At 42.5% G+C, this 27984-nt stretch overlaps 1 protein-coding gene across 2 annotated transcripts in view; it reads left to right on the forward strand.

Annotated features, from left to right (window-relative positions):
• Positions 1 to 27984, forward strand: part of btaf1 (BTAF1 RNA polymerase II, B-TFIID transcription factor-associated) — a 63222-nt gene that overhangs the window by 30842 nt on the left and 4396 nt on the right. For both annotated transcript variants that reach the window (XM_035799229.2, XM_052477965.1), the window contains 12 exons: positions 693 to 877; positions 955 to 1111; positions 1374 to 1483; positions 1938 to 2139; positions 2630 to 2778; positions 10078 to 10230; positions 16032 to 16153; positions 25131 to 25298; positions 25406 to 25483; positions 25568 to 25697; positions 26123 to 26264; positions 27502 to 27632. In XM_035799229.2, coding sequence (XP_035655122.1) covers positions 693 to 877; positions 955 to 1111; positions 1374 to 1483; positions 1938 to 2139; positions 2630 to 2778; positions 10078 to 10230; positions 16032 to 16153; positions 25131 to 25298; positions 25406 to 25483; positions 25568 to 25697; positions 26123 to 26264; positions 27502 to 27632 — 1727 coding nt within the window. The remainder of the gene's footprint in view (positions 1 to 692; positions 878 to 954; positions 1112 to 1373; positions 1484 to 1937; positions 2140 to 2629; positions 2779 to 10077; positions 10231 to 16031; positions 16154 to 25130; positions 25299 to 25405; positions 25484 to 25567; positions 25698 to 26122; positions 26265 to 27501; positions 27633 to 27984) is intronic.

Here is a 27984-nt window from a genome sequence, read left to right on the forward strand (position 1 = left end):
ATTGGTGCAACCAAATCATGGGCAGGTGCCACCAAAGGGGAGCCCTGTAATATTATTCACCACCTGAGGAAGTGTGAACTCTAAGCACTTTAACAAGCTAGCTAACTCTATGATCCTGTTGCTCGATAGCCATGTTGGCTAATTGTTTAATCAATCAGTAATTCACGTCCTACAAAACAGTGCTAGGCCTAGGATACTTGATGTTGGCCTAATCGGCGACACTGGGGCACACTGCACCGTGCGCGAATCAAAACCATACTACGCCTGTTGTAAAGTGGTACCATGAACACAATGTTGAGGGGCGAGAAAATAAAGCTGTGACTCCCCTCTCATTAAGTAGAACGAGTAGTTTGAAAACAATTTTCCCCTCAATTGCATTTTGAGCAAGGGTCATATGCTTGTGCTTACCTGACTACATCTCTCCCACATTCGCACAGTGGGAGGAGTGAGTGGCTCGCTCACACAGGAGTGGAAACTGAGAAGGGCAGATACTTTCATAGCAGGAGTCGACATGATGCGTAGGCTATTGCTGTTGACCAAATAATGGTTTTAGAACAAACTGTAATTGTAGTCCCATCCTGTTTCAGTAAATGAACACAACCCAGATTAAACCCTAACGTGGTAGAAGCAACCAGAAGAGTGACTACATAAAACCCTCTTACTCACTTTGCTATTTTCTCTACCATTCCTAGCTGGCATGTCGGAGAAAGAATGCATGCACCACGTGGTCAATAAGACCAAGGGCATAATCACCCTGTACCGTCACCAGAGGGCAGCATTTGCCATCACCAGCAAAAGGGGCCCCACCCCCAAAACCGCCAAGACACCCACCACTGAACTGCCCCCCGGCAGCACCATCACCACAGACACTGATGAGGTGGGTGAAAGAGGGTGTGAACGGTTACCTGAACATTTACCTGTGACTGTTTGTTTATTTTATTTTTACTGTTTCAGAATAAAAAAACCTGTCTCGTCCAGAGAAGAGGCGCAGAGTTCTCTCTGATGACGATTGCCAGGCACTTTGGCCAGGAGCTGACAGGGTCACTGCCCTACCTGTGGGAGTCCATGGTGGGACCTCTGAGGGCCGTGGTGGAGGACAACGAAGGCATCGGTATGCTGAAATGGCATTCTTATCCAGTGCGACTTGTTCATTGGGATCACTAGGAAAACCTTTCAAAACGCAATCTGAAAAATATCATTTCTTATTGACAAATACAGGTAGCCCTTCCCTGTTTCAGTCCATTTGGTGCATAATGACCCAGATGTACTGCGGTTTACTACCCGCTATCCACTTCTAGATGGGCGTCTTCATATAACTCTTCTGTGCATCATCAATGACGAGAGATTGAAGTGTATTTCTCTCTTTGTTGTAGATTGGAAGCTCCAGATGGAGAAGGGGGATGCTGCGGCCCAGGATCTGGTCAACTCACTGCAGGTCCTGGAGGTCACTGCTGGGGCCATGGCCCCCGAGCTCAAACCTCTGGTAATAGAACATGCAGACATCTCCCCAGTAGAAACACCAACTAGCCCTATTCACCAAACCACAGTGGAAGATGGACTTATCAAAGTTATTGTCTTCATTAAAAGGGAAGTTACAGACCTTTTTTTTCAGATCTCAAAAATGCTTTTCAAGATGAGTCCACGTCCCTTGGCATCTGCTGTGTAGTTATAACTATATGCCTCAAGCCCAAATGAATGGTGAAGAACACCCGTGTCTGGAAATAACGTGGTGGTGTTTAGGATTGTGCCATAGAGTTTGGTCTACAAAACAGGTGGCCAGCGACATGGCTTTGGCTCGACAGAGGACTTTGACATGGAAACATCGGACAAACTGATTTTTGGAATGCATTTCGCTACACTCGCAATAGCATCTGCTAACCATGTGTATGTGACAAAATTAGATTTGATGGTCATTTCTCCCCCTCTGTGTATTTCAGTTGTTGGAGCACCTGCCCCACCTGTTCACCTGTCTGCAGCATCCGTACACGGCCGTTCGTCACATGGCGGCGCGCTGCGTGGGCGTGCTCAGTAAGATCGCTACCATGGAGACCATGCACCTGTTCCTGGAGCGTGTGCTTCCGTGGCTGGGGTGCATCGAGGACAGCACTAAGCAGGAGGGGGCCATCGAAGCCATGGCCTGTATCTTTCATACGCTGTCACGCAGTTAGACATGATCCCATACTACGTGTATGGGCAACCTACCAATATGACTTTTTACAAATAAGGTTGGAATATTATCTAGGGCCGGGAAGATGCCAGTATCGCGATTCTGGTTAGTATAGTGGCAAGGAAACAAAACTTCTTTAGGAAGAGAGCTCTGTTGGAAACAGACGTTGTTATCGAGTCACCCTTATTTTTTTTCAAGGACCAAAGATTTGGGTTTTGCTTTGTATTCATTTTTGCTATGGAAAAAGTATTGTGACACTGGTATCGTCTTGGCCCTACTTTTATCGAAAGTGACTAACAGTACATTGAGTGCATACACTTAAGTAAATGTGACCCCAGCGGGAATCGAACCAAAGACCTGATGTAATTGAAGTGTTGGGGGTTCACTATGGGTCTCATGACACCAAAAAAGTGGGTGTCATTGCCGTGTGGTTTGTTGTCCTTGACCCCTTGGCCCCCGCAGGTGTGATGGAGCAGTTGGATGTGGACATCGTGCCATACATTGTGCTGCTGGTGGTGCCGGTGCTGGGCCGCATGAGTGACCCCAGTGACAGTGTCCGTTTCATGGCCACGCAGTGCTTCGCCACCCTCATCCGCTTGCTACCCCTGGAGGTAAATGCACAAAAACCAATGCACAACAGTACATTTAAGGAGATTTGTTTGAGAAAGTATTTATTTAGGAGTAGTTATTTCCTTTTTTGGGATCAAATCCAAATCCAATCAACCTGGGATGCCAGGTGATTTGTGATTCTGCACAGTCCGACGCAATGTAGTTACTTTCAAACGTGCACTAGGTCTGCTGTATTCAGACCTTGATTTTTACATTACATTTTTTTGTTTTTTTGTCATCAATCTACACTGCAATAACAGCTTTAGAAATGTATGCAAATGTGTTAAAAAAACTAAAATGATCATTCACATACAGTACCAGTCAAAAGTTTGGACACCTAATCAAGGGTTTTTATTTTTTATTATTTTCTACATTACAGAATAATAGTGAAAATGTATGGAATCATGTAGTAACCAAACAAGTGTTAAACAAATCAAAATATATTTGAGATTCTTTGAAGTAGCCACCCTTTGCCTTGACAGTTTTGCACACTCTTGACATTCAACCAGCTTCGAGGTAGTCACCTGGAATGCGTTTCCAACTGTTTTTAAGGAGTTCCCACATATGCTGAGCACTTGTTGGCTGCTTTTCCTCCACTCTGGGGTCCAACTCAATCGGGTTGAGGTCGGGTGATTGTGGAGGCCAGGTCATCTGATGCAGCACTCCATCACTCTCCTTATTGGTAAAATATACATTACAGACTGGAGGTGTATTGGTTCATTGTCCTGTTGAAAAACAAATGATAGTCCCACTAAGTGCAAACCAGATGGGATGGTGTATCACTGCAGAATGCTATGATATCCATGCTGTTTAAGTGTGCCTTGAATTCTAAATAAAATCACTGGCAGTGTCACCAGGAAAGCACCACCACCTCCATGCGTCACGATGGGAACCACATGTGGCTAACATCCGTTCAACCTACTCTGCGTCTTATAAAGACACAGCGGTTGGAACCAAACATTTCTAATTTGCACTGACCAAAGGACAGATTTCCACTGGTCTAATGTCCATTGCTTGTGTTTCTTGGCCCAAGCAAGTCTTCTTCTTATTGGTGTCCTATAGTAGTGCTTTCTTTGCAGCAAATCCACCGTGAAGGCCTGATTCAGTCTCCTCTGAACAGTTGATGTTGAGGTGTCTGTTACTTGAACTCTGAGGCATTTATTTGGGCTACAATCTGCAGCAGAGGTAATGCTGGGTCCTGTGGCGGTCCTCATGAGAGCCAGTTTCATCATAGTACTTGATGGTTTTTGTGACGACATGAAGAAACTTTCAAAGTTCTTGTGTAATTTTCCAGATTGACTTACCTTAAGTCCATCCTCACTTTAAGACATTATTAAGCCGAGCACAGCTCAAATATGGACTTGGTCTTTTACCAAATAGGCCTATCTTCTTTATACCACCCCTACCTTGTCATAACACAACTAATTGGCTCATACGCATTAAGGAAAATTCCACAAATGTACTTTTAACAAAGCACACCTGTTAATTTTAATTATTTCCAGGTGACAATCTCATGAAGCTGGTTGAGAGAATGCCAAGAGGGTGCAAAGCTGTCATCGAGGCAAAGGGTGGTTACTTTGAAGAATCTCAAATATAAAATCTATTTAGTTTTTTGGGGGGTGGATACTACATGATTCCATTTGTTTTTTCATAATTTTGATGTCTTAACTGTTATTCTACAATGTAGAAAGAGTAAAAATGAAACTACTTTAAGTAGGTGTGTCAACCTGTAAGTCGGTTGTCATTGTAATAAATAAGAAATTCTTAAACGGGCTTGCCTAGTTAAATAAAAAACACTTCAGACCCTTTACTCCGTACTTTGTTGAAGCACCTTTTGTCAGCGACTACAGTCTCGAGTCTTCTTGGGTATGGCGCTACAAACTTGGCACACCTGTATTTGGGGACCTTTCCCAAAGCCACACCCACGTTGTCCTTAGGGACGTTGTCCTTAGGGACGTTGTCCTGTTGGCAGGAACCTTCGCCCCAGTCTGATAACCTGTTCCACAGTGCTCAGGACTTCATCAAAGAGCTCGCTGTACTTTGCTCCGTTCATTTCTTCCCCCCTCAATTCTGATTAGTCTCCCAGTCCCTGCTGCTGAAAGACATCCCCACAGCATGATGCTGCCACCACCGTGCTTCATTGTGTAGATGGTGCCAGGTTTCTTCTAGACCTGACACTTGGCATTTAGGCCAAAGAGTTCAATCTTGGTTTCATCAGACCAGAGAATCTTTATTTTTATTGTCTGACAGTCCATGGGTGCCTTTTGGCAAACTCCAAGCAGGCTGTCTTGCCTTTTACTGAGGAGTGGCTTCAACCTTCAATGCTGCAGAAATCTTGTCTCGGAGCTCTACGGACAATTCCTTCCACCTCGTCGTTTGTTTGCTCTGAGATGCACTGACTTTAATAAATAAAAATAAAATGTATGTATGTATGTATATATGTGTGTGTGTGTGTGTATACACATATATGTGTATACACATATATGTGTATACACATATGTGTATGTATACACATATATGTGTATACACATATGTGTATATATACACATATATGTGTATATATACACATATATGTGTATATGTGTATATATACACATATATGTGTATATGTGTATATGTATATATATGTATATGTGTATATGTATATATATGTGTATATGTGTATATACACGTGTATGTGTATATGTGTATATACATATATATATATATATATATATATATATATATATACGTATGTGTATATATATATATATATACGTATGTGTGTATATATATATATATATATACGTATGTGTATATACACGTGTATATATACGTATGTATATATACACGTATATATACGTATATATATATATACGTATGTGTATATGTATATACGTGTGTATATATATATATATGTATATGTATATGTATATATGTATATATATATACGTATGTGTATATATATATATATATATATACACATACGTATATATATATATACACACGTATATATATACACATACGTATATATATATATATATATATATATATACGTATTATATATACGTATATACGTATATATATATATATACGTATATATATATATATATATATATACACATATATATATATATATATATATATATATATATATATATATATATATATACGTATGTGTATGTGTATATATATATGTATATATATATACGTATGTGTATATATATACGTATGTATATATATATATACGTGTGTATATATATATATATATATATACGTATGTGTATATATATACGTGTGTATATATATATATATACGTATGTGTATATATATATATATATATATACGTGTATATGTGTGTGTGTATGTATATATATACTGCTCAAACAAATAAAGTGAACACTAAAATAACAAATCCTAGATCTTGAATGAAAAAGTATTTAATAAGAATATTTTCTTTACATAGTTGAATGTGCTGACAACAAAATCACACAAATTATCAATGGAAATCAATTTATCAACCCATGGAGGTCTGGATTTGGAGTCTCACTCAAAATTAAAGTGCAAAACCACACTACAGGCTGATCCAACTTTGATGTAATGTCCCTCAAACAAGTCAAAATGAGACTCAGTAGTGTGTGTGTGTGGCCTCCACGTGCCTGTATGACCTCCCTACAACGCCTGGGCATGCTCCTGATGAGGTGGTGGATGGTCTCCTGAGGGATCTCCTCCCAGACCTGGACGACTCCTGGACAGTCTGTGGCGCAACATGGCGTTGGTGGATGGAGCGAGACATGATGTCCCAAATGTGCTCAATTGGATTCAGGTCTGGGGAACGGGCGGGCCAGTCCCTAGCATCAATGCCTTCCTCTTGCAGGAACTGCTGACACACTCCAGCCACATGAGGTCTTGCATTAGGAGGAACCCAGGGCCAACTGCACCAGCATATGGTCTCAAGGGTCTGAGGATCTCATCTCGGTACCTAATGGCAGTCAGGCTACATCTGGCAAGCACATGGAGGGCTGTGCGGCCCCCCAAAGAAATGCCACCCCACTCCATGACTGACCCACCGCCAAACCGGTCATGCTGGAGGATGTTGCAGGCAGCAGAACGGTCTCCACGGTGTCTCCAGACTGCAGATGTCACGTGCTCAGTGTGAAACTGCTTTCATCTGTGAAGAGCACAGGGCGCCAGTGGCGAATTTGCCAATCTTGGTGTTCTCTGGCAAATGCCAAATGTCCTGTACGGTGTTGGGCTGTCAGCCCAACCACCTGTGGACGTCGGGCCCTCATACCACCCTCATGGAGTCTGTTTCTGACCGTTTGAGCAGACACATGCACATTTGTGGCCTGCTGGAGGTCATTTTACAGGGCTCTGGCAGTGCTCCCCTGCTCCTCCTTGCACAAAGGAGGTGGGAGGTGTCCTGCTGCTGGGTTGTTGCCCTCCTACGGCCTCCTCCACGTCTCCTGATGTACTGGCCTGTCTCCTGGCAGCGCCTCCATGCTCTGGACACTACGCTGACAGACACAGCAAACCGTCTTGCCACATCTCTCATTGATGTGCCATCCTGGATGAGCTGCACTACCTGAGCCACTTGTGTGGGTTGTAGACTCGGTCTCATGCTACCACGAGAGTGAAAGCACCGCCAGCATTCAAAAGTGACCAAAACATCAGCCAGGAAGCATAGGAACTGAGAAGTGGTCTGGTCCCCGCCTGCAGAACCACTCCTTTATTGGGGGTGTCTTGCTAATTGCCTATAATTTCCACCTGTTGTTTTTTCCATTTGCACAACAGCATGTTAAATTTATTGTCAATCAGTGTTGCTTCCTTAGTGGACAGTTTGATTTCACAGAAGTGTGATTGACTTGGAGTTACATTGTGTTTGTTAGTGTTCCCTTTTTATTTATATATATTTATTTATTACACACATGACAGTTGTGCTTTTTCAAATCATGTCCAGTTGAATTTACCACAGTTGGACTCCCAAGTTGTAGAAACATCTCAAGGATGATCAATGGAAACAGGATGTACCTGAGCTCAATTTTGAGTATCCTAGCAAAGGGTCTGAATACTTAAGTAAACAAGGTATTTCTGTTTTATTTTTTAATACCTTTGCTAAACATTCTAAACCTGTTCACTTTGTATTGAGTGTAGATTTGTGAACAAAAAATAATTCAGGTTAGAATATGGCTTTAACAAAATTTGGAAAACGTCAACGTCTGAATACTTCCTGAATGCACTGTGTAATTTCTTAACCATGGGCAAAATCGACATGGGAGGTTTACAGGGATATTGGTATCCACAGTACTCAACCAGTTTTTTAAAAATACATTTTTAACATAAATGCACTCATTTAAGCTTAAACTGCAGTGTTCTCTGCCTTGTGGGGAAAAATGTCATATTACAGGATATTAGTTTTAAAGTTCGCTTAAACACTACAAAATTGTCACTACAATGCCGGTCCCTGACAGTTTGCAAACCCCTGATCTACAGTTGTTTCCTACTGCACAATAATGGTCATTTCTATTTTGTCATGTAGAAGGCAGTATAGCTCATTGTTGTCCTATGCTGAATAGTGAGGCTATATTTTATATGACGGTCATTTGGAGGATGTGTTCTCCTTCCGTTTTGATTGCAACTTGGACCTCTGTCAGTTCAATTAGAGATTAAGTGGGAGTAATGAATCCGGCACACTGAGTTGTCCAATTCTGCAATGTCATTACTTTCCATACCAAGATGTACATTGTTGACTCTCATACAGTGGGGCAAAAAAGTATTTAGTCAGCCACCAATTATGCAAGTTCTCCCACTTAAAAAGATGAATTGTAATTTTCATTATAGGTACACTTCAACTATGACAGACAAAATGAGAATGAAAATCACTTTGTAGGATTTTTTATGAATTTATTTGCAAATTAAGGTGGAAAATACGTATTTGGTCAATAACAAAAGTTTCTCAATACTTTGTTACATACCCTTTGTTCGCAATGACAGAGGTCAATAATTTTCTGTAAGTCTTCACATACTGTTGCTGGTATTTTGGCGCAGACCTCTATAGCAGTGATGTTTTGGGGATGTTGCTGGGCAACAGACTTTCAACTCCCTCCAAAGATTTTCTATGGGGTTGAGATCTGGACTGGCTAGGCCACTCCAGGACCTTGAAATGCTTCTTATGAAGCCACTCCATTGCCCGGGCGGTGTGTTTGGGATCATTGTCATGCTGAAAGACCCGCCAGCCACGTTTCATCTTCAATGCCCTTGCTGATGGAAGGAGGTTCACTCAATCTCACGATACATGGCCCCATTCATTCTTTCCTTTACACGGATCAGTCGTCCTGGTCTCTGCAGAAAAAACGCCACAAAGCATGATGTTTCCACCCCCATGATTTACAGTAGGTATGGTGTTCTTTGGATGCAACTCAGCATTCTTTGTCCTCTAAACACGAGTTGAGTTTTTACCAAAAAGTTATATTTTGGTTTCATCTGACCATATGACATTCTCCCAATCTTCTTCTGGATCATCCAAATGCTCTCTAGCAAACTTCAGACGGGCCTGGACATGTACTGGCTTAAGCAGGGGGACACGTCTGGCACTGCAGGATTTGAGTCCCTGGCGGCGTAGTGTGTTACTGATGGTAGGCTTTGTTACTTTGGTCCCAGCTCTCTGCGGGTCATTCACTAGGTCCCCCCCGTGTGGTTCTGGGATTTTTTTCTGGGTCTAAAAATGTGTTTCTGGTGTCCTTTGACAGCTCTTTGGTCTTGGCCATAGTGGAATCTGGAGTGTGACTGTTTGAGGTTGTGGACAGGGGTCTTTTATACTGATAACAAGTTCAAACAGGTGCCATTAATACAGGTAACGAACGGAGGACAGAGGAGCCTCTTAAAGAAGTTACAGGTCTGTGAGAGCCAGAAATCTTGCTTGTTTTGTAGGTGACCAAATGCTTATTTTCCACCATAATTTGCAAATTAATTAAATCCTACAATGTGATTTTCTTTTTTCTCATCTTTTTAAGTGGGAGAACTTGCACAATTGGTGGCTGACTAAATACTTTTTTGCCCCACTGTATGTAATATTTAGGAGGCTTGTCTTTTGCACCTGATATTATTTGTTGTGACATTCTATAGCCTTTTCACACCATTGTGCTGAGCCAATTTGTATTTTGCGCAGATATTTTATTTTCTCATTTGTCCTTTCCAGCAAGGTTCCAGCAGCTATGGTGGATGCTAAACCAGGCCAGCAAAGTATATTTGGGCTTGGTTTGGCTTAGGGGTGTGAAAGGGGTTTGAATTTATCGGCCTCAAACTATCTTTTTATTTTTTAGGCTGGTATCCCGGACCCTCCCACCATGTCGGATGATCTGATTCGCCAGAAGGCCAGAGAGCGTCACTTTCTGGAGCAGCTGCTTGACAGCAGGAAGCTGGAGAACTACAAGATTCCTGTGCCCATCCAGGCTGAGCTCCGCAAGTATCAGCAGGTGTGTTTGCAAATCTGTTTACACGTCTGTCTTTTTACTTGTCTGTTTTATCGATCCATCTCTAACACTCATGCATAAAACAATCGGTAGAACCGCTTTTAGCCCTTGACTACATGTGCACTGTCAAACTACTGCAAGCTACACCTGGCGCAACTCACACATTGCCTGTCCTTGAGGAACATGGAGGCTGCATCTTGCTTCCTACCCACTCATGCTGCACAAATTTAACACACTTGACTAATGCAGAACTTTGAACTCTTAATTTACTGTTCAGCAAAATGATTTCCAGACAGGATACAGCACTTTAGAAAGAAAGATACCGGTAGCTTGCTAGTTAGTTTTATGTGAATGCTGAATGTAATTCTAGCTAGCTAGCGTACAGCTGAAGCTAACGTCAGTACTCAACCCCAGACCTTTATTTGTGATATTGCAAACATGACGCTGATTTCACTGGGGTAATTAACTTATCATTCCCTTGCCGAACTGCCAACATGTCAATCGCCTACAATTGGTGACAGATTGTAATGCTAATATAAAAACTCAGCATAAAAACAATATCAAATCAGACTTTATTTGTCACGTGCCGAATACAAGTGTCGACTTTATCGTGAAATGCTTACTTACAAGCCCTTAACAAACAGTGCAGTTCAAGAAGAGTTAAGAAAATATTTACCAAGTAGACTACAATAAAAAGTAACACAATAAGAATAACAATATCGAGACTATATACAGGGGGCACCGGTACGGAGTTAGTGTGTGGGGTTACAGGTTAGTTGAGGTAATTTGTACATGTAGGTGGGGGTGAAGTGACTGCATAGTTAATAAACAGCGAGTAGTAGCAGTGTACAAAAGGGAGGGGTCAATGTAAATTGTCCGGTGGCGATTTTATTAATTGCTCAGCAGTTTTATGGCTTTTGGGTAGACGCTGTTGTGGAGCCTTTTGGTCCTAGACTTGGAGCTCCGGTGCCGCTTCCTGTGCGGTAGCAGAGAGGAGTTTGACTTGGGTGACTGAAGTATCTGACAATTTTATGGGCTTTCCTCATTCCTCTGCTTATTACATAGGTCCAGTATGGCAGGAAGCTTGGCCCCAGTGACGTACTGGGCTGTTCGCACTACCCTCTGTAGCGCCTTACGGTCAGATGCCGAGCAGTTGCCATGCCAGGCAGTGATGCTCTCGATGGTGCAGCTGTAGAACCTTTTGAGGATCCGGGGACCCTGCCAAATCTTTTCAGTCTCCTGAGGGGGATTAAGCATTGTCGTGCCCTCTTCATGACTGTTTTGGTATGTTTGGACTGTTCGGTGATGTGGACAACAAGGAACTTGAAACTCTCGACCCGCTCCACTACTGCCCCGACGATGTTAATGGGGGCCTGTTTGGCCCGCCTTATCCTGTAGTCCACGATCAGCTCCTTAGTCTTGCTCACATTGAGGGAGAGGTTGTTGTCCTGGCACCACACTGCCAGTTCTGACCACCAACCTACAGGCCTTCTCTTCGGTGATCAGGCCTACCACTGTCATCAGCAAACTTAATGAGATGTTGGAGTCGTGTTTGGCCAAGCAGTCGTGGTAAACTGGGAATACAGGAGGGAATTAAGCACATACCCCTGAGGGGCCCCAGTGTTGAGGATCAGCGTGGCAAACGTGTTGCTTCCTCTTACCACCTGGGGGCGGTCTGTCAGGAAGTCTGGGATCCAGTTGCAGAGGGAGGTGTTTAAGTCCCAGGGTCCTTAGCTTAGTGATGAACTTTGAGCACGATGGTGTTGAAAGCTGAGCTGTAGTCAGTGAACAGCATTCTTACATAGGTGTTCCTTTTGTCCACGTGGGAAAGGGCAGTGTGGAGTGCGACTGCATCTGTTGGGGCGGTATTGGAGTGGGTCTAGGGTGTCGGAGGATGCTGTTGTGAACCATTACTAGCCTTTCAAAGCACTTCATGGCTACTGACGTGAGCGCTAAGGGGCGGTTGTCATTTATGCAGGTTACCTTTGCTTCATTGGGAACAGGGACTATGGTCTGCTTGAAACATGTAGGTATTACAGACTCAGTCAGGGAGAGGTTGAAAATGTCAGTGAGCGACTTGAGTTGATCCGTACATGCTTTGAGTACACGTCCTGCTTATCTACATGGCTCTGCGGCTTTGTGAATGTTGACCTCTTTAAAGGTTTTGTTCACATTGGCTACCGAGAGCATTATCACAATCTAGAACAGCTGGTGCTCTCGTGCATGCTTCAGTTTTGCTTGCTTCGAAGAGAGCAAAACAGGCATTTAGCCTCACTGGGCAGCTCATGGCTGGGTTTCCCTTTGTAGTCCCTAATTGTTTTCAAGCCCTGCTATATCAAACGAGCGTCAGAGCCGGTGTGGAATCTAGGTCCTGTATTGAAGCTTTGCCTGTTTGATGGTTCATCTGAGGGCATAGTGGGATGTCTTAAGCGTCCAGATTAGTGTCCCGCTCCTTAAAAGCGGCAGCTCTAGTCTTTAGCTCGATGCGGATGTTGCCTATGGCTTCAGGTTGGGATATGTACGTACGGTCGCTGTGGGGACTGTTGTCAATGCACTTATTGATGAAACTGACCTGAGGTGGTATACTCCTCTGCTAGCAAAACAGTTCTGTAGTGTATCATGCATGTCACCTGGCCACTTCCGTATTAAGTGAGTCCTCAAACTTCCTGTGTTAGTTTTTGCTTGTAAGCAGGAGGATAGAATTATGGTCAGATTTGTCAATGTTTTTATTTATTTGACCTTTTATTTAACTAGGCAAGTCAGTTAACACTTTAAGATTTAGATGCACTATTGTAAAGTGACTGTTCCACTGGATGTCATAAGGTGAATGCACCAATTTGTAAGTCGCTCTGGATAAGAGCGTCTGCTAAATGACGTAAATGTAAAATGTAAGTTAACAAATTCTTATTGTCAATTACGGCCTAGGAATTGTGGGTTATAACTGCTTGTTCAGGGGCAGAACGACAGATTTGTACCTTGTCAGCTCGGGGATTTGAACTTGCAACCTTCCGGTTACTAGTCCAACACTCTAACCACTAGGCTACCCTGCCGCCCCTAAATGGAGGGCTTGCTTTTGTCTAACTAGGTGTGATTGTCGGATTTGCGTTTAGTCGAAGGAATGAGCATTACACCTAGGCCTGTACTCTGGAGCGGGAACGATTTGGAGGTGGAGGGTCCGTCATGGTCTGGGGCGGTGTGTCACAGCATCATCGGACTGCGCTTGTTGTCATTGCAGGCAATCTCAACGCTGTGCGTTACAAGGAAGACATCCTCCTTCATGTGGTACCCTTCCTGCAGGCTCATCCTGACATGAGCCTCCAGCATGACAATGCCACCAGCCATGCTGCTTGTTTTGTGCATGATTTCCTGCAAGACAGGAATGTCAGTGTTCTGCCATGGCCAGCGAAGAGCCCGGATCTCAATCTCATTGAGCACGTCTGGGACCTGTTGGATCGGAGGGTGAGGGCTAGGGCCATTTCCCCCTCCCCCCACACAGAAATGTCCGGGAACTTGCAGGTGCCTTGGTGGAAGAGTGGGGTAATATTTCACAGCAAGAACTGGCAAATCTAGTGCAATGAGGAGGAGCTGCACTGCGGTACTTAGTATCTGGTGTGGCCACCAACTGCATTGACTTTTAATTTTGACCTCCTTGTTCAGGGACACATGATTCCATTTCTGTTTGTCACATGTCTATGGATCTTGTTCAGTTTGTCTCAGTTGTTGAATCCTGTTTTCTTACAAATATTTTCTCATGTTAAGTTTGCTGAAAATAAACGCAGTTGACAGTAATAGGACTTTTTTTTTTGTTGCTACATATATCTCAAGAGATTCTTTTTTAAATAAATGTATTCAGACCCTTTACTCTGTACTTTTGTTGACACACCTTTGGCAGCAATGACTACCTTCAGTCTGCTTGTGTATGACGCTACAAGCTTGGCACACCTGCATTTGGCGAGTTTCTCCCATTTTGTTTTCTGCAGATCCTCTCAAGCTCTGTCAGGTTGGATGGGAAACGTCGCTGCATAGCCATTTTCAGGTCTCTCCAGAGATGTTCGCTCGGGTTCAAGTCCGGGCTCTCGCTAGGCCACTCAAGGACATTCAGAAACTTGTCCCGAAGCCACTTCTGCCTTGTCTTGGCTGTGTGCTTAGGGTTGTTGTCCAGTTGGAAGGTGAACCTTTGCCCCAGTCTGATCTCTCTGTACTTTGCTTGGTTCCCCTTTCCCTTGATCCTGACTTGTCTCCCTGTCCCTGCTGCTGAAAAACATCCCCACAGCATGATACTGCCACCACCATGCTTCACCGTAGGGGTGATATTGGCCAGGTGATGAGCGGTACCTGGTTTCCTCCAGATGTGACACTTGCCTTTCAGGCTCAAGGTTAATCTAGGTTTCATCAGACCTGAGATTCCTTTTTTTATGTTCCGAGAGTCGTCTAGGTACCTTTTGGCAAACTCCAAGCAGGCTGTCAAGTGCCTTTTTTTACTGAGCAGTGACTTCTGTCTTGCCACTTGGTGGAGTGCTGCAGAGATGGTTGTCCTACTGGAAGGTTCTCCCATCTCCAGAGGAACTCAGGGTTCCATCGGGTTCTTGGTCACCTCCCTGACCAAGGCCCTTCTCCCCCAATTGGTCAGTTTGGCCAGGCAGCTAGCTCTAGGAATAGTCTTGGAGGCTCCAAACTTCTTCCATTTAAGAATGATAAAGACCACTGTCCTTGGACCTTTAATGCTGCAGAAATGTTTTGGTACCCTTCCCTAGATCTGTGCCTCAGCACAATCCTGTCTCGTAGCTCTACAGGCAATTCCTTCGATCTCCTGGGTTTGTTTTTCCTCAGACATGCACTGTCAACTGTGGGACGTTTTTATATAGATGGGTGTGTGCCTTTCCAAATCATGTCCAATCAATTGAATTTACCACAGGTGGACTCCAACCAAGTTGTAGAAACATCTCAAGGACGATCAATGAAAACAGAATGCACCTGAGCTCAATTTCGAGTCTCATAGCGAAGTGTCTGAATACTTGTGTAATTAAGGCATTTCTGTTTATTTAATATCTGCTAAACTTTCTCGCTGTCATTATGGAGTATTGTGCATAGATTACTAAGGATATAACATAACAATTTGGAAAAAGTCAAGTGGTCTGAATACTTCCCGACGGCGCAAATTATTCTGAAGGTAATCTGGATGTATTTGCAATTAGTTTTGGATTATTTTGTGCACAGTAAAAAAAAAAAAAAAAAAAAAAGGTAAATGTTACCTATTCAGCACTTTCCACTTAATTTTTAGTGTCATTGTTTTTTTGCAAAGCTCTACAAAAATGGATTGCTTTTAAATGCTGCAGGGATGTCGGCTGCTGCTGACAAATTACTTTTTGGACAGAACAAATAAAAAAAAATGGTAGAATCGATGGGCTTGTGTACTCTGCTGGTATTCCGCTGAGCCCAACCTCTATCTCTCTAGTGTAATGGAACCCTGCAGAGTTTTGGAATAAAACTTCTGCTGGTCAACAATGGATAGGACTACGCTCAGCTTTTATACCCCAGCATAAACTCATCTAGACTGGTGCAAAATAAGCATGCCACTGACATTCAGTGTTTGATTAGTTGTTTGGGAGACAGTGAATTGTGTAGTCCGACTTCTATGTAGTCCATCTCGTACGATCAATATAAGCACGGTGAAGATGTTTGCGTGAATCCTTTGACTCACAAACGCAGTGCAACAGCTCGTTGCATCCCATGGTTGTCTGCTCTGTCATAGCTAGTATGTAAAATTATTTGATGGACAGTTTCAATAACTTTGATCTCTCCAGGACGGAGTGAACTGGCTGTCCTTCCTGAACAAGTACAAGCTCCACGGTATTCTCTGTGATGACATGGGACTGGGCAAGACCCTGCAGTCCATCTGCATCCTGGCTGGGGACCACTACCTCAGGTACTGAACTGCATGACCACACACTACTTACGTTCTAGGCAGACTAGATTGCAGTTGTGCTGCATTTATCAACAAATGGTTGCATGTCATCAACTGCGCAGTTCGGCATCATATTGCTATGTCAGAATGTGGTAAGGTGATATGCTAAATACTAGGGAGGTGCCTCTTTCCTTTTCAAGACCATGCCTATCTAGATGAATGTGCTCAATACGATACAGGAACTATGTTTTTTTAGTTTGAAGCGTTTCGGTTTGATTAGAGAACGATATGATTCAATACATTAACATTTGTATGTTGACTAACCACAATTTTCCATTATAAATTAACCTGCTGCTGACATGGTGCTCATGAGCTGGGCGTTTCGTGTGGGAATTATGCATGTGTATGGACTATATAGGGAGTTGAGTCACAAGGGAGACTAGGTATCTATCAGCCCTCGACCAGATTAGGGGGTCAATGTAGCCTATAGTTTTACTCCCCCACTAATTAACTTGTAATTTTAGCAAATTAAGTAACACATAAAAAAAATGTGTACTTTTGTTTTTAAACTAGGGAAGTCTGTTAAGAACAAATTCTTACTTACAATGACGGCCTACCCCGGCCAAACCTTCCTCTGACCCGGACGACGCTGAGCCAATTGTGAGCTGCTCTATGGGACTCCCAATCACTGCTGGTTGTGATACTACAGACCCAGGTTCGGTCCCGGACTGTGATGCAGTGCCTTACGCTGCTGCTCCGCTAATCTCTGAATTAAGTGTTTGAGCTAGTAATGTATCAATATTTATCGTTTACAAATTACTGATGAGAGACAATTTAATATACAGCACAACTTTGGATTTCACCCCATCTCAAAATTGAAATTTGGAAGTCGTTGCAGAGTGATCTCTTCTCCTCTGGCTTCGGCCATGCAGTGCGCCTTGCAAACGTGATCGCTGTCCTCGTTATACAGGGAAAGTTTCTTTCATAGTACAAAATGACCATATACACATTGTACCATATACACACTGCAAAAATACCAAAACTATTGCTCATGGTGAATCTGAACAATCAAAATCAAATATATTGTAAGCCCCATTTTCAACAGCACATCAAAGAATTCACACCCCTTGACTTTTTCCACATTTTGTTACAGCCTGAATTTAAAATGGATAAAGTTGATTGTTACTGGCCCACACACAATACCGCATAATATCAGTAATTGACTCAAAACATTGAATTAATTTCTAAATGTCTATATTCAAATCAAACTGTCATATGTGCCGACTAAAAGTGTGGACTTTACCGGTGATCAGGCCTACCACTGTCATCAGCAAACTTAATGATGGTGTTGGCATCGTGTTTGGCCACGCAGTTGTGGGTGAACAGGGAGTACAGTAGGGGACTCGGTACACACCCCTGAGGAGTCCCAGTGTTGAGGATCAGCGTGGCAGACATGTTGTTGCCTACCCTTACCACCTGGGGGTAGCCTGTCAGGAAGTCCGGGATTCAGTTGCAGAGGGAGATGTTTTAGTCCCAGGGTCCTTAGCTTAGTGATGAGCTCCGTGGGCACATGGACTGGGGACTGGGCACAGGGACTATGGTGGTCTGCTTGAAACATGTAGGTATTACAGACTCGGTCAGGGAGAGGTTGGAAATGTCAGTGTAGACACTTGCCAGTTGGTCCGTGCATGCTTGGAGTATGCGTTCTGGTAATCCGTCTGGCCCTACGGCTTTGAATGTTGACCGGTTTAAATTTCTTGCTCAAATCGGCTACCAACTTATCACAGTCATCCAGAACAGCTGGTGCTTCAGTGTTGCTTGCCTCGAAGTGAGCATGAAAGGCATTTGGCTCGTCTGGTAGGCTCACATCACTGGGCAGCGCGCGGCTGGGTTTCCCTTTGTAGCTCCTAATAGTTTTCAACCTCTGCCATATCTGAGTGTCCGTGTAGTAGGATTCGGTCTTAATCCTGTATTGACGCTTTGCCTGTGATGGTTCGTCACATATCCGGATGCTTAGAAGAAATCCTGCTGAGTGTCTCGCTCGTTGAAAGCGGCAGCTCTAGCATTTAGCTCGATGCGGATGTTGCCTGTAATCCATGGCTTCTGGTTGGGACATGTACTTACGGTCACTGTTGGTACGATGTCATCGATACACTTATTTATGAAACCTATGACTGAGGTGGTATACTCCCAATGCCATTGGATAAATCCCGGAACATATTCCAGTCTGTACTAGCAAAACAGTCCTGTAGCATCCGTCATCTGACCACTTCCGTATTGCAGCTCAGTTGGTTAGGAGCATGTGAAATGTCAGCCATCCTCTTCGGCGCCATCAACCTTTTCAAGGCAAGCCTAAATATTTTCCTAAAGTCACAAGTTGCATGACCTCGCTCTGTGTGCAATAATGGTGTTTAAGGTGATATTTGAATGACTATGTCTCTACCCCACACACACACAATTATCTGTTAGGTCTGTCAGTCGACCAGTGAATTTCAAACCGTTTCAACCACAGACCAGGGAGATTTTCCAATGCCTTGCATGGTTAAATAAAAAAGCTGACATTGAATATCCCTTTGAGCATGGCACAATTATTAATTACTCTTTGGGTGGTGTATCAATACACCTAGTCACTACAAAGATACAGGCGTCCTTTTGAACTCTGTTGTCGGAGAGGAAGGAAACCGCTCATTGATTTCTCCATTAGGCCAATGGTGACTAATGGCTGGGATAGGAGAACTGATGGATCAACATTGTAGTTACGCTACAATACTAACCTCATTGCCCGAGTGGAAGGAAGCCTGTACATAAAGTCTTCCTGCATCCTGTTTGCAACAAGGCACTAAAGTTTTTTACAAATGTGGCAAAGCATTAACTTTTCGTCCTGAATAAAAATTGTTTGGGTTCAATCCAATACAACAGTACCACTCTCCATATTTTCAAGCATAGTGCTGGCTGCATCATGTTATGGGTATCCTTGTAATTGTTAAGGACTAGGGAGTTAGCACAGGCAAAATCCAAGGGGGAAAACCTGGTTGTCTGCGATTACTTCTTCTTTCAGCAGGAAAATTACCTAAAACACGAGGCCAACTCTACACTGGAGTAGGTTACCAAGAAGACTGTGAATGTTAAGTGGCAGAGTTGACTTAAATATGCTTGAAAATCACTGTTGTCTAACAGTGATCAACCAATTTGACAGAGCTTGAAGAATTTTCAAAAGAATAATAGGCTAATGTTGCACAATCTAGATGTGGAAAGCTCTCGTAGACTTACCCAGAAAGACTCGCAGCTGTCATCACTTCAAACATGTATTGACTTGGGGTTGAATACTTACCGAATCAAGATGGTTTATATTTAATTTTTTACAAATGTCAGGATTTTTCTTCCACTGACAGAGTATTTTGTGTAGATTGTATTTATAAAATTTTTTTAAAAAAAAGACATTTGAATCCCACTTTAACACAACAAAATGTCAAAAGTATAGGGTTGTGAATACTTTCTGAAAGCATTGTAGATGACAACCTAGTAAATTACGTAGGTTGTCACGAGGGCTGTTGCGGTGACCATACCGGTCACCACTGTTTAATAATGGTAACTAAGCACTGATTTTTCTGATGGTCAGTAGCCTACTGCCTGGTACTCGGGACGCTGTTGTCCCTCTTATCACTCTGACATCAAATCTAAACACTTCATGAGAGCTCATGTTGCACAACATTTCTATTGGCTATGCAATTTTGTGAGAACTGAGTTTTGATCGCCTCTATTAAAAACAGGATCCCATCAGCTTTCTATAGGCTAGGCCTACTATATTGATCAACTTTACTAATATTAAGCACGTGTTACAAAGCGACACAATGAGTATAGCTTACCTGGCATGAAAATGAACCACAGGAAAAGCATCCTCCCGCCGTTCCGAGACAGGTGCATGTTACTGGTCCATTCTACATCAACTAATTTCACACATTTTGTATATATCAAGAATAGCCTGATGGGTGACAATATTAGTGTATTACTAGTGAATGATGCCCAGCTTGTATGTAGTAAGGCAAATACCGCATGCCATTTTGCTGCCTTTTTCAAATCCTATTCACACACCTCATGTAGCCTAGCCCATAGGCCTGTATATTTTGATAAGGCTTGTATCATAACTAAAGTGTCCAAAACTTAATTTAAGCACATTGCACCGGTTGTAAAGTGGATTAGACAGGCATACATAGGTGGCGCACGAGTCAAGTTTGGGGAAGAATGTATCATACAAATGCACCTTTTTATAATAAAGCATTACATGCATAATCGATTTTTGCCGTCACTTTTGAGAATGGTGTTTTGCCTACTGCTGTGTGAGCATTGCTGCGCTTATCAACAAACGTTCTGCGCTGTTGCATCAGCCTCATTGCTTTTAAAGGTCTTGACGCTCGTGGTTAGTAACTTGGCATCTATCGCATCCCACAACCGTCCCAGACTATGTTTTGGAATTTTTATTTCTCGCACAGTAGGACAAGTTGCCCAATATAATGGGTTAACTTTTGTACTATGGGCAATAATAGATTGACATAGGCTTTTGCTGTTCGTTAGGCCTATTTATCTTGTTGGCTGACAAAGTAAATAATCTGGACAGTTCTTCCAACATCTTCAATATGCACCTCGTAATTCGATAATGACGCGCGCAGTTGCATCCCCGACCATGTCTGTGTTTTGTAGCATGTGAGAAGGACCCGACTACATGCCAGGCATTAGCTAATAAGACAATGGGATATGTGAGCGGAGCACGCAGCCAGGAGAAAGGAATTGTAAATGAATTATTCAGCACAGCGGCCACTGCTTTAAAGGGGGTATTACAGCCATACAAAGGGGATTCCGCCCTGAAAATTCAAGGCATTATAAAGTGCTTGTCAAATTGTGAAAGATGTGCAAAAAAAAAAACAAAGCAGAGCTCGTGACTGAGGATTTGGAGATTTAAAAAAAAAAAGTCTAAGTCATGCAGACTTAGAATGTAATCAAATCACACAGCCCAACGTTTGTCTCGCAACTAAAGTTGCATAAACGACTCTCAAATGAAGCGTATAGGAGAGCCTGTTTCTTTGTTAACCGGTCAACACAGAATAGCCGCATGTGTGCTCTCCTTCAAATAGTTTGCAGAAAATATCCTGTTTTATTCAGCTGTGTTAAATTCTATTCTTCATACTATAAAGTAATGCCACGGAATTGTGAGCAAATCTTATCTGCTAAATGAACTAGTGTAGCCCACAGCCGTTACGGCATAGCCAGATCAGGGCCTAACAAAGGTCTACTTAGATATGCTAGTCTGTTCTTCTGAAATATACATTTTCTACATGTCGTGTTTCTTTAGACCGGTGTAAAATTGATTTATTGTGATTGTGTAGGCTGTTAAGTGTTCCAGTGGCTTGTAGGCTATGTGTGGAAGCCTGTAGATGCTAAATGTGTTTTTAATTGTCAATTAGCGTGAGACCGGTAGTTATTTGCTGGACAAGCACCGGCTGCCGATTTCATGACCACCACAGCCCTCGTTTACACAACTCATGAGGCTGAATATAACAAGCAATATTTGCATGCTGTAGGTGCCGCGCACGTGTGCAAGATCAGAAACGGTCTGCCTACCTTGCTTTGGTCAGCATGAGAAGCTGGGCCCAGCGAGCAGTTTGACTAGGCTACTGATATTGCCTTGGGTTGTTTAGCATGCAAAATGACTGGTAGATTTAATGATTGTCAACACAATTATATGCAGGGCTCTAAAGTGTGACGAATTTGGTTGCATATGCAATAAAATACCTAGGTTTCGTTTTTGGCGCACTGTTACTATGTAAATTATCCTAGGTAATTATGTTAAGGGGTTTATAATCGAGCCTTCCCCTGTACCATTTTGTTTCCGAGTACCATAGAGAAACAAGTGAGTGCAGATTTGTTAGCGTCATAGTTGCACCATTGCTACAGTGTAAACGGCTTGAGTCTAGCCCAACAAGATCTAAAGACCTACTCCATATTACCTGCGCAACATTTTTCTTCCTTCTAGCGGATCACCGGGTCTGCCTTTTGCATTCATAAACCATGTCGTGGGCCGTTGTAAAACTACACGCTCGTCAACGTCGTTAAACAATTGTTTAGACTTTGTTCAGTCATGTTACCTAATTGGTTAGCTAGCTAACAACCTGGCAACTTTACCAGTATATCCAAACATTTGGGGGCACAGAAAGAAAAGGTATAGATTCTAAAGGAGATCAATGACCATAGCAGTGAATAAATCGCAGAGCTCTTGCATGTGTTCCTTACAAATCTGATGTTTTTCAAGACTACAGTTTTCAATTTAATGCATCTCAATAGGAAAAGTGTTTTTATGCAATGTAGAAAACAAATATTTCAATGATGGGTATTGTATCAGCACTTTTATAATAAGCTGTTAAGTGTTACATATTAACATCTAGGGCACGTGCTTCAAAAGTAGCTAGAATTCATATAGTCTCAATGAATTTATCATTTTTACACTCCTGATAGAAAGGTATACAAACAATGACTACATCTCAGCTGCCCAGACCTGCATGCTCACCCCCCCATCATAGTGCCTGCATTGTTTGCCACTTGGCTTTGAATTTTACAAATTGAGTTTCTCAGTCACTCATGCCATTTTAAATAATTAGATTTTTCTATTGTGTCAATGATGGGGATTAACTTCCAAGTTTTTTTGTTTACTTTTTAAGATGACTGAAGAGAATCGTCCAGCCTATCACTTAGCTCAGTCCACAACTTCTAGACTTTATAGCATTCCCAAAAGGCATGGATTGAGTTGTTTTTAGTTTTACAGTTACATTGCATTTGGAGAATATTCAGACCCCTTTCCTTATTTTGTTATGTTACAGCCTCATTCTAAAATGGATTCAACCCCCCCCATAATGACAAAGCAAAAACACGTTTTTAGAAATGTTTTTAAAGTAAAAAAAAAAACATGTATTCAGACCCTTTACTCTGTACTTTGAAGCACCTTTGACAGTGATTTACATCCTTGAGTCTTCTTGGGTATGACTCTACAAGCTTGGCACACCTGTATTTGGAGTTTGTCCCATTCTTCTCTGTAGATCTTCTCAAGCTCTCAGGTTGGATAGGGAGCATTGCTGCACAGCTATTTTCAGGTCTCTTGAGATGTTAAAGTCAAGCTCTGGCTGGGCCACTCATGGACATTCAGAGACTTGTCCCAATGCCACTCCTGCGTTGTCTTGGCTGTGTGCTTAGGGTTGTTGTCCTGTTGGAAGCTGAACATTCGCTCCAGTCCGAGGTCGAGTGCTCTGGAGAAGGTTTTTGTCAAGGATCTCTCTGTACTTTGCTCCGTTTTGTCTTTCCCTCTATCCTGACTGGTCTCCCAGTCCTTAACTCTGAAAAACATCCCCACAGCATGATACTGCCACCACCATACTTCACTGTAGTGATGGTGCCAGGTTTCCTCCAGATGTGACTCTTGGCATCTGAGAGTCCATTAATGTGCCCTTTGGCAAACTCCAAGGGGGCTGTCATGTGCCTTTTTAACTGAGTGACCTCTGGCCACTCTACCATAAATGCCTGATTTAGTGGAGTGCTACAGAGATGGTTGTCCTTCTGGGAGGTTCTCCCATCTCCACAGAGGAGCTCTGTCAGTGACCATTGGGTTCTTGGTCACCTCCCTGATCAAGGCCCTTCTCCCCCGTTTGGCCGGGCAGCCAGCTCTAGGAATGGTGGTTCCTAACTTCTTCCATTTAAGAATGGAGACCACTGTTCTTGGACCTTAAATGCTGCAGAAATGTTTTTTTACCCTTCCCCAGATCTGTGCCCCGACACAATCCTGTCTGAGCTCTACAGACAATTCCTTCAAGCTTGGTTTTTGCTCTGAATTTAACACACGTGGACTCCACGTTGTGGAAACATCTGAAGGATGATGAATGGACAACCTGAGCTCAATTTCGAGTCTCATAGCAAAAAGGATCTTATGAATACTTATATAAATACTTAAGTAAATAAGGTATTTCTGTATTTTTTTTTATTTTTGTAAAGAAACAATGTGGAGGAAGGGGTCTGAAATACTTTCAACTATTGGAACCAAGAGATTGTTAGTTGGATATGTTCTCTGCAAGGTTTTGTGTACCTTCCCTATCATGAGCATCCTTTTCTGACTCAAACACGATTACCTCCAGGTTGCTCTGAATGTCTTCATATGTACCCTTTGTTCCTCTTTAACGCATTTATCTAGATGTCGCGAGTTAAAGCCTTGGGTAGCTAGTTGATACAAATGTAAGGTTAAAACCACCCTCCGACTTAGATGTCAAATGCTCCCTTTGTATTCTAGAAATGTTATTTGCTCTTAAAGTCTGAGTCTATTTTTTAAAGAATGTCTTTGGGATAATTGGTGTTACTGAAAACAAATACAAACATTTTGGAGCCACATCATTCTAGAGGTTTATTCTACCTTTACGATTATTCCATTTAATTCGACCTTTCATTTTGAGTAATGGAATAGTTCTATATTTGTTATTTTCTGGTGCTCCTGACTTGGGTTGGGAGCACCAGTGCCTCCAATTGCATTTATTTTGTTTTATTTCGTTCCTGTTTACATGAAGTTTGACACTGAAGGAGAGGACGCATCCATTTTGACTAAAGATGAACTGTATTTTTGAGGGTAGAAAGAATAATATGCAAAATAATTTGATCCGGTGATTCGTAAAGTTTGAATCGATTTGTCTGACCGACGCATGCTACATTTGGATCGGTTTGGGGTTCAGACTTTTTTAAAAATGTATTTTTATGTTTAAGATACGCATCGGTCCCCAACACAATTGTATCACTAAATTGTTACATCCCTACTAAATACATATCCAGGCATTGTGAAATCTGTCAGGCAACTGCAGTGTAGTTGTCTTGAAACACGTCCACAGTTTGAATTTCAAATGTACACCGTCAGCACATTGGAGAGCCTCCTCTGTTGTAAAAGGAGTTGTCATGTTAATTGTTACATTGTGTACAGGGCACAGGAGTATGCCAAAACCAAGGCGGCAGACAGCACCCCCCTGCCCTCTCTGGTGGTGTGCCCCCCCACCCTGACAGGTCACTGGGTGGATGAGGTGGGCAAGTTCTGCACCAAAGAGTACCTGAACCCACTGCACTACACGGGACCCCCTACAGAGCGAGCACGGTAAGACCCCAGTACTGACCCACCCAAACATGCACATGATTCCACTACAGAGATTGAGTAGAACAGTCATTTGTTTAAATTATTCACGTAAAAATGTTGTTTTGCAGTTTACAGCATCAAGTGAAAAAGCACAACCTGGTAGTAGCCTCTTACGATGTTGTACGGAACGACATTGACTTTTTTAGGTGATTTATTTATATATAATTCTCTTATTTGTAAGGCTGGATAAGTGATTTTATAAATGACTTATGTTCCATTTTTTGTTTTAGGAATGTAAAATTCAATTATTGTATCCTCGACGAGGGCCATGTGATCAAGAACGGGAAGACCAAGCTCTCAAAAGCCATAAAGCAGTTGGCCGCCAACTTCCGAGTTATCCTATCAGGAACGCCCATCCAGGTGGGGGCATGAAACGTTTTCCGTTTTTATCAGTGAAGAATGAGCAAAGGCTTCTGCAGTGGAAATGCATCTGATTTTAAGTTGCTAACACACTTTCAGTGTTTAATTTGGTACTAATCTTTAAACCATGACCCTCACTGCATTAGATTAATGTTGCCTAATAATTTCTCTATTCAGGCCTAATGGTTCCAGTTCCTCCACTCTGTGTGTTGGTTGGATGTATTAGTTTTACATTGACAGGTGTATTAGTGGATGAAATGAAGTAAGGACTTTATGCCAAACCTGTGACATTAACGGTAATTGGTAGATTGTGTTTACTGTCTACTCTGCTGCAGATTTATTTTAGATCAGTTAAACCCAAGCACTGAGTACTTGTAAATCTTAGTGTCGCTCTCTCTTTTTCTCCTTCTACCACCTCTCCCCAGAATAATGTTCTGGAGCTGTGGTCGCTCTTTGACTTCCTCATGCCCGGCTTCCTGGGCACAGAACGCCAGTTTGCTGCCCGCTACGGCAAGCCCATCCTGGCCAGCCGTGATGCCAAGAGCTCATCGCGTGAGCAGGAGGCCGGTAAGATCTGATTTTGGTGTGGTCATCAGCCCTGAGTGCACGGAAGCTGGATCTTGTTCATTTGGCACTTGAAATAGGTTGTGAGGAAATTGCAATTTTGCAAAATTGCAATTTTCCATGGCAAAAATTAGCCTGACGTGGATGACTCTTTGCTCCTTTAACCTATTCAACTCTTAATTTGAAAGGTACAGCCCTGGGCCTAGATTCACAAAACCTTAAATTTCTTAACTGCCATTGAAAAAAATTAACAATAGATTTAAGAAGGTAAGCAAGTTGCTATTCCTCAATGGTTCTTGAAAAATGTCTTGTGCTATTTATGTTTCTCCTTTCTCCTTAAGCAAAAGGTCAAGAACAAATGTAGTTTCTTAAATGCGTTTATTGGAAATGTTTTTCATTCCCAAGATGGCTAAACCCTTAAACTCAGGGTAGTGAGAGAATAAATTCATGTTTAATTCACTCAAACTTCATCTGAACGTTTCAGTATTGATTATTTTAAACCCTAGAACATGTTTTAGAACAGGAATCTCAGTATGAAATATGCTAACATGATTGCCATAGCTAGATGGCTAGCTAAATCGGTTGCCTAGCAACATCTTAATAGTATGATATTTGAGAAGTTCGTAAGAAAATCATTATCTAAAGATATTGCTGAGGAATTGCACTTAACAACTCTATTATTGGTATCGGATTACTGTTGGCAATGTCATAAGAATCCCCCCCACAGCCATAGATCATGCACTATGGTCGTATTTTTAGAGTATGCAATCTAGGTCAAGTTGCCAAAAGTGCAAACATATTTGGTGTGCATGTTAAGGGTACATCCTGATGGTCATTGTAAAGCAATTCATTTCCTTCTCCATCCACATTACCTTGTATGCCTCCTCCACGTGCTGTTGATTTAGTGTTTAGAACGACACCACATTAGGTAAAAGATCTGACTCTCCCTTCATTAAAATATTTGGTGACATGTCATTTCAAACAAACTTAGACTTTCGAATCTGCTTTGTTTTTGTTTCATTGCCACACTATTTCAGTGTGTTGCGATACTGGTATTGTCACAACCCTATTTAGTACCTCGCCGTTTCTTCAGTTTAGTGCCATCTGTACTTAAGAAACCCTTGTTGGTTTCCGTAGCATACGGTGTGCCCTAATAAACATGACACTGAAGATACTTTCTTGACACTCTCTCACACTGACAGTGGTGTTACTATCTTGTAATGACGGTGTTCCCCTTCAGGGGTGCTGGCCATGGAGGCGCTGCATCGCCAAGTTCTGCCCTTCCTCTTGAGGAGGATGAAAAAGGACGTGCTGCAGGACCTGCCCCCCAAGATCATCCAGGACTACTACTGCAACCTCAGCCCTCTACAGGTACGCCACATGGAGGGCCCACCTTGAAACACTTACACCGCCACGTACAGTACCATCCGTTCACCCACACTGCGTCTCACAAAGACACAGCGGTTGGTACCGAAAATCTCCAATTTGGACTCATCAGCCCAAACAACAGATTTTCACCAGTCTAATGCCCATTGTTCGTGTTTCTTGGCCCAAGCAAGTTTCTTGTTATTATTGGTGTCCTTTAGTAGTGGTTGCTTTGCAGCAATTTGACCATGAAGGCCTGATGCACAGTCTCCTCTGAACAGTTGATGTTGAGATATGTCTGTTACTTGAAATCTGAAGCATTTATTTGGGCTGCAATCTGAGGTGCAGTCGATTGCTG

Source organism: Oncorhynchus keta, chromosome 2 (genome assembly GCF_023373465.1).
Source record: "Oncorhynchus keta strain PuntledgeMale-10-30-2019 chromosome 2, Oket_V2, whole genome shotgun sequence".
Classification (NCBI taxonomy): Eukaryota; Metazoa; Chordata; class Actinopteri; order Salmoniformes; family Salmonidae; genus Oncorhynchus; species Oncorhynchus keta.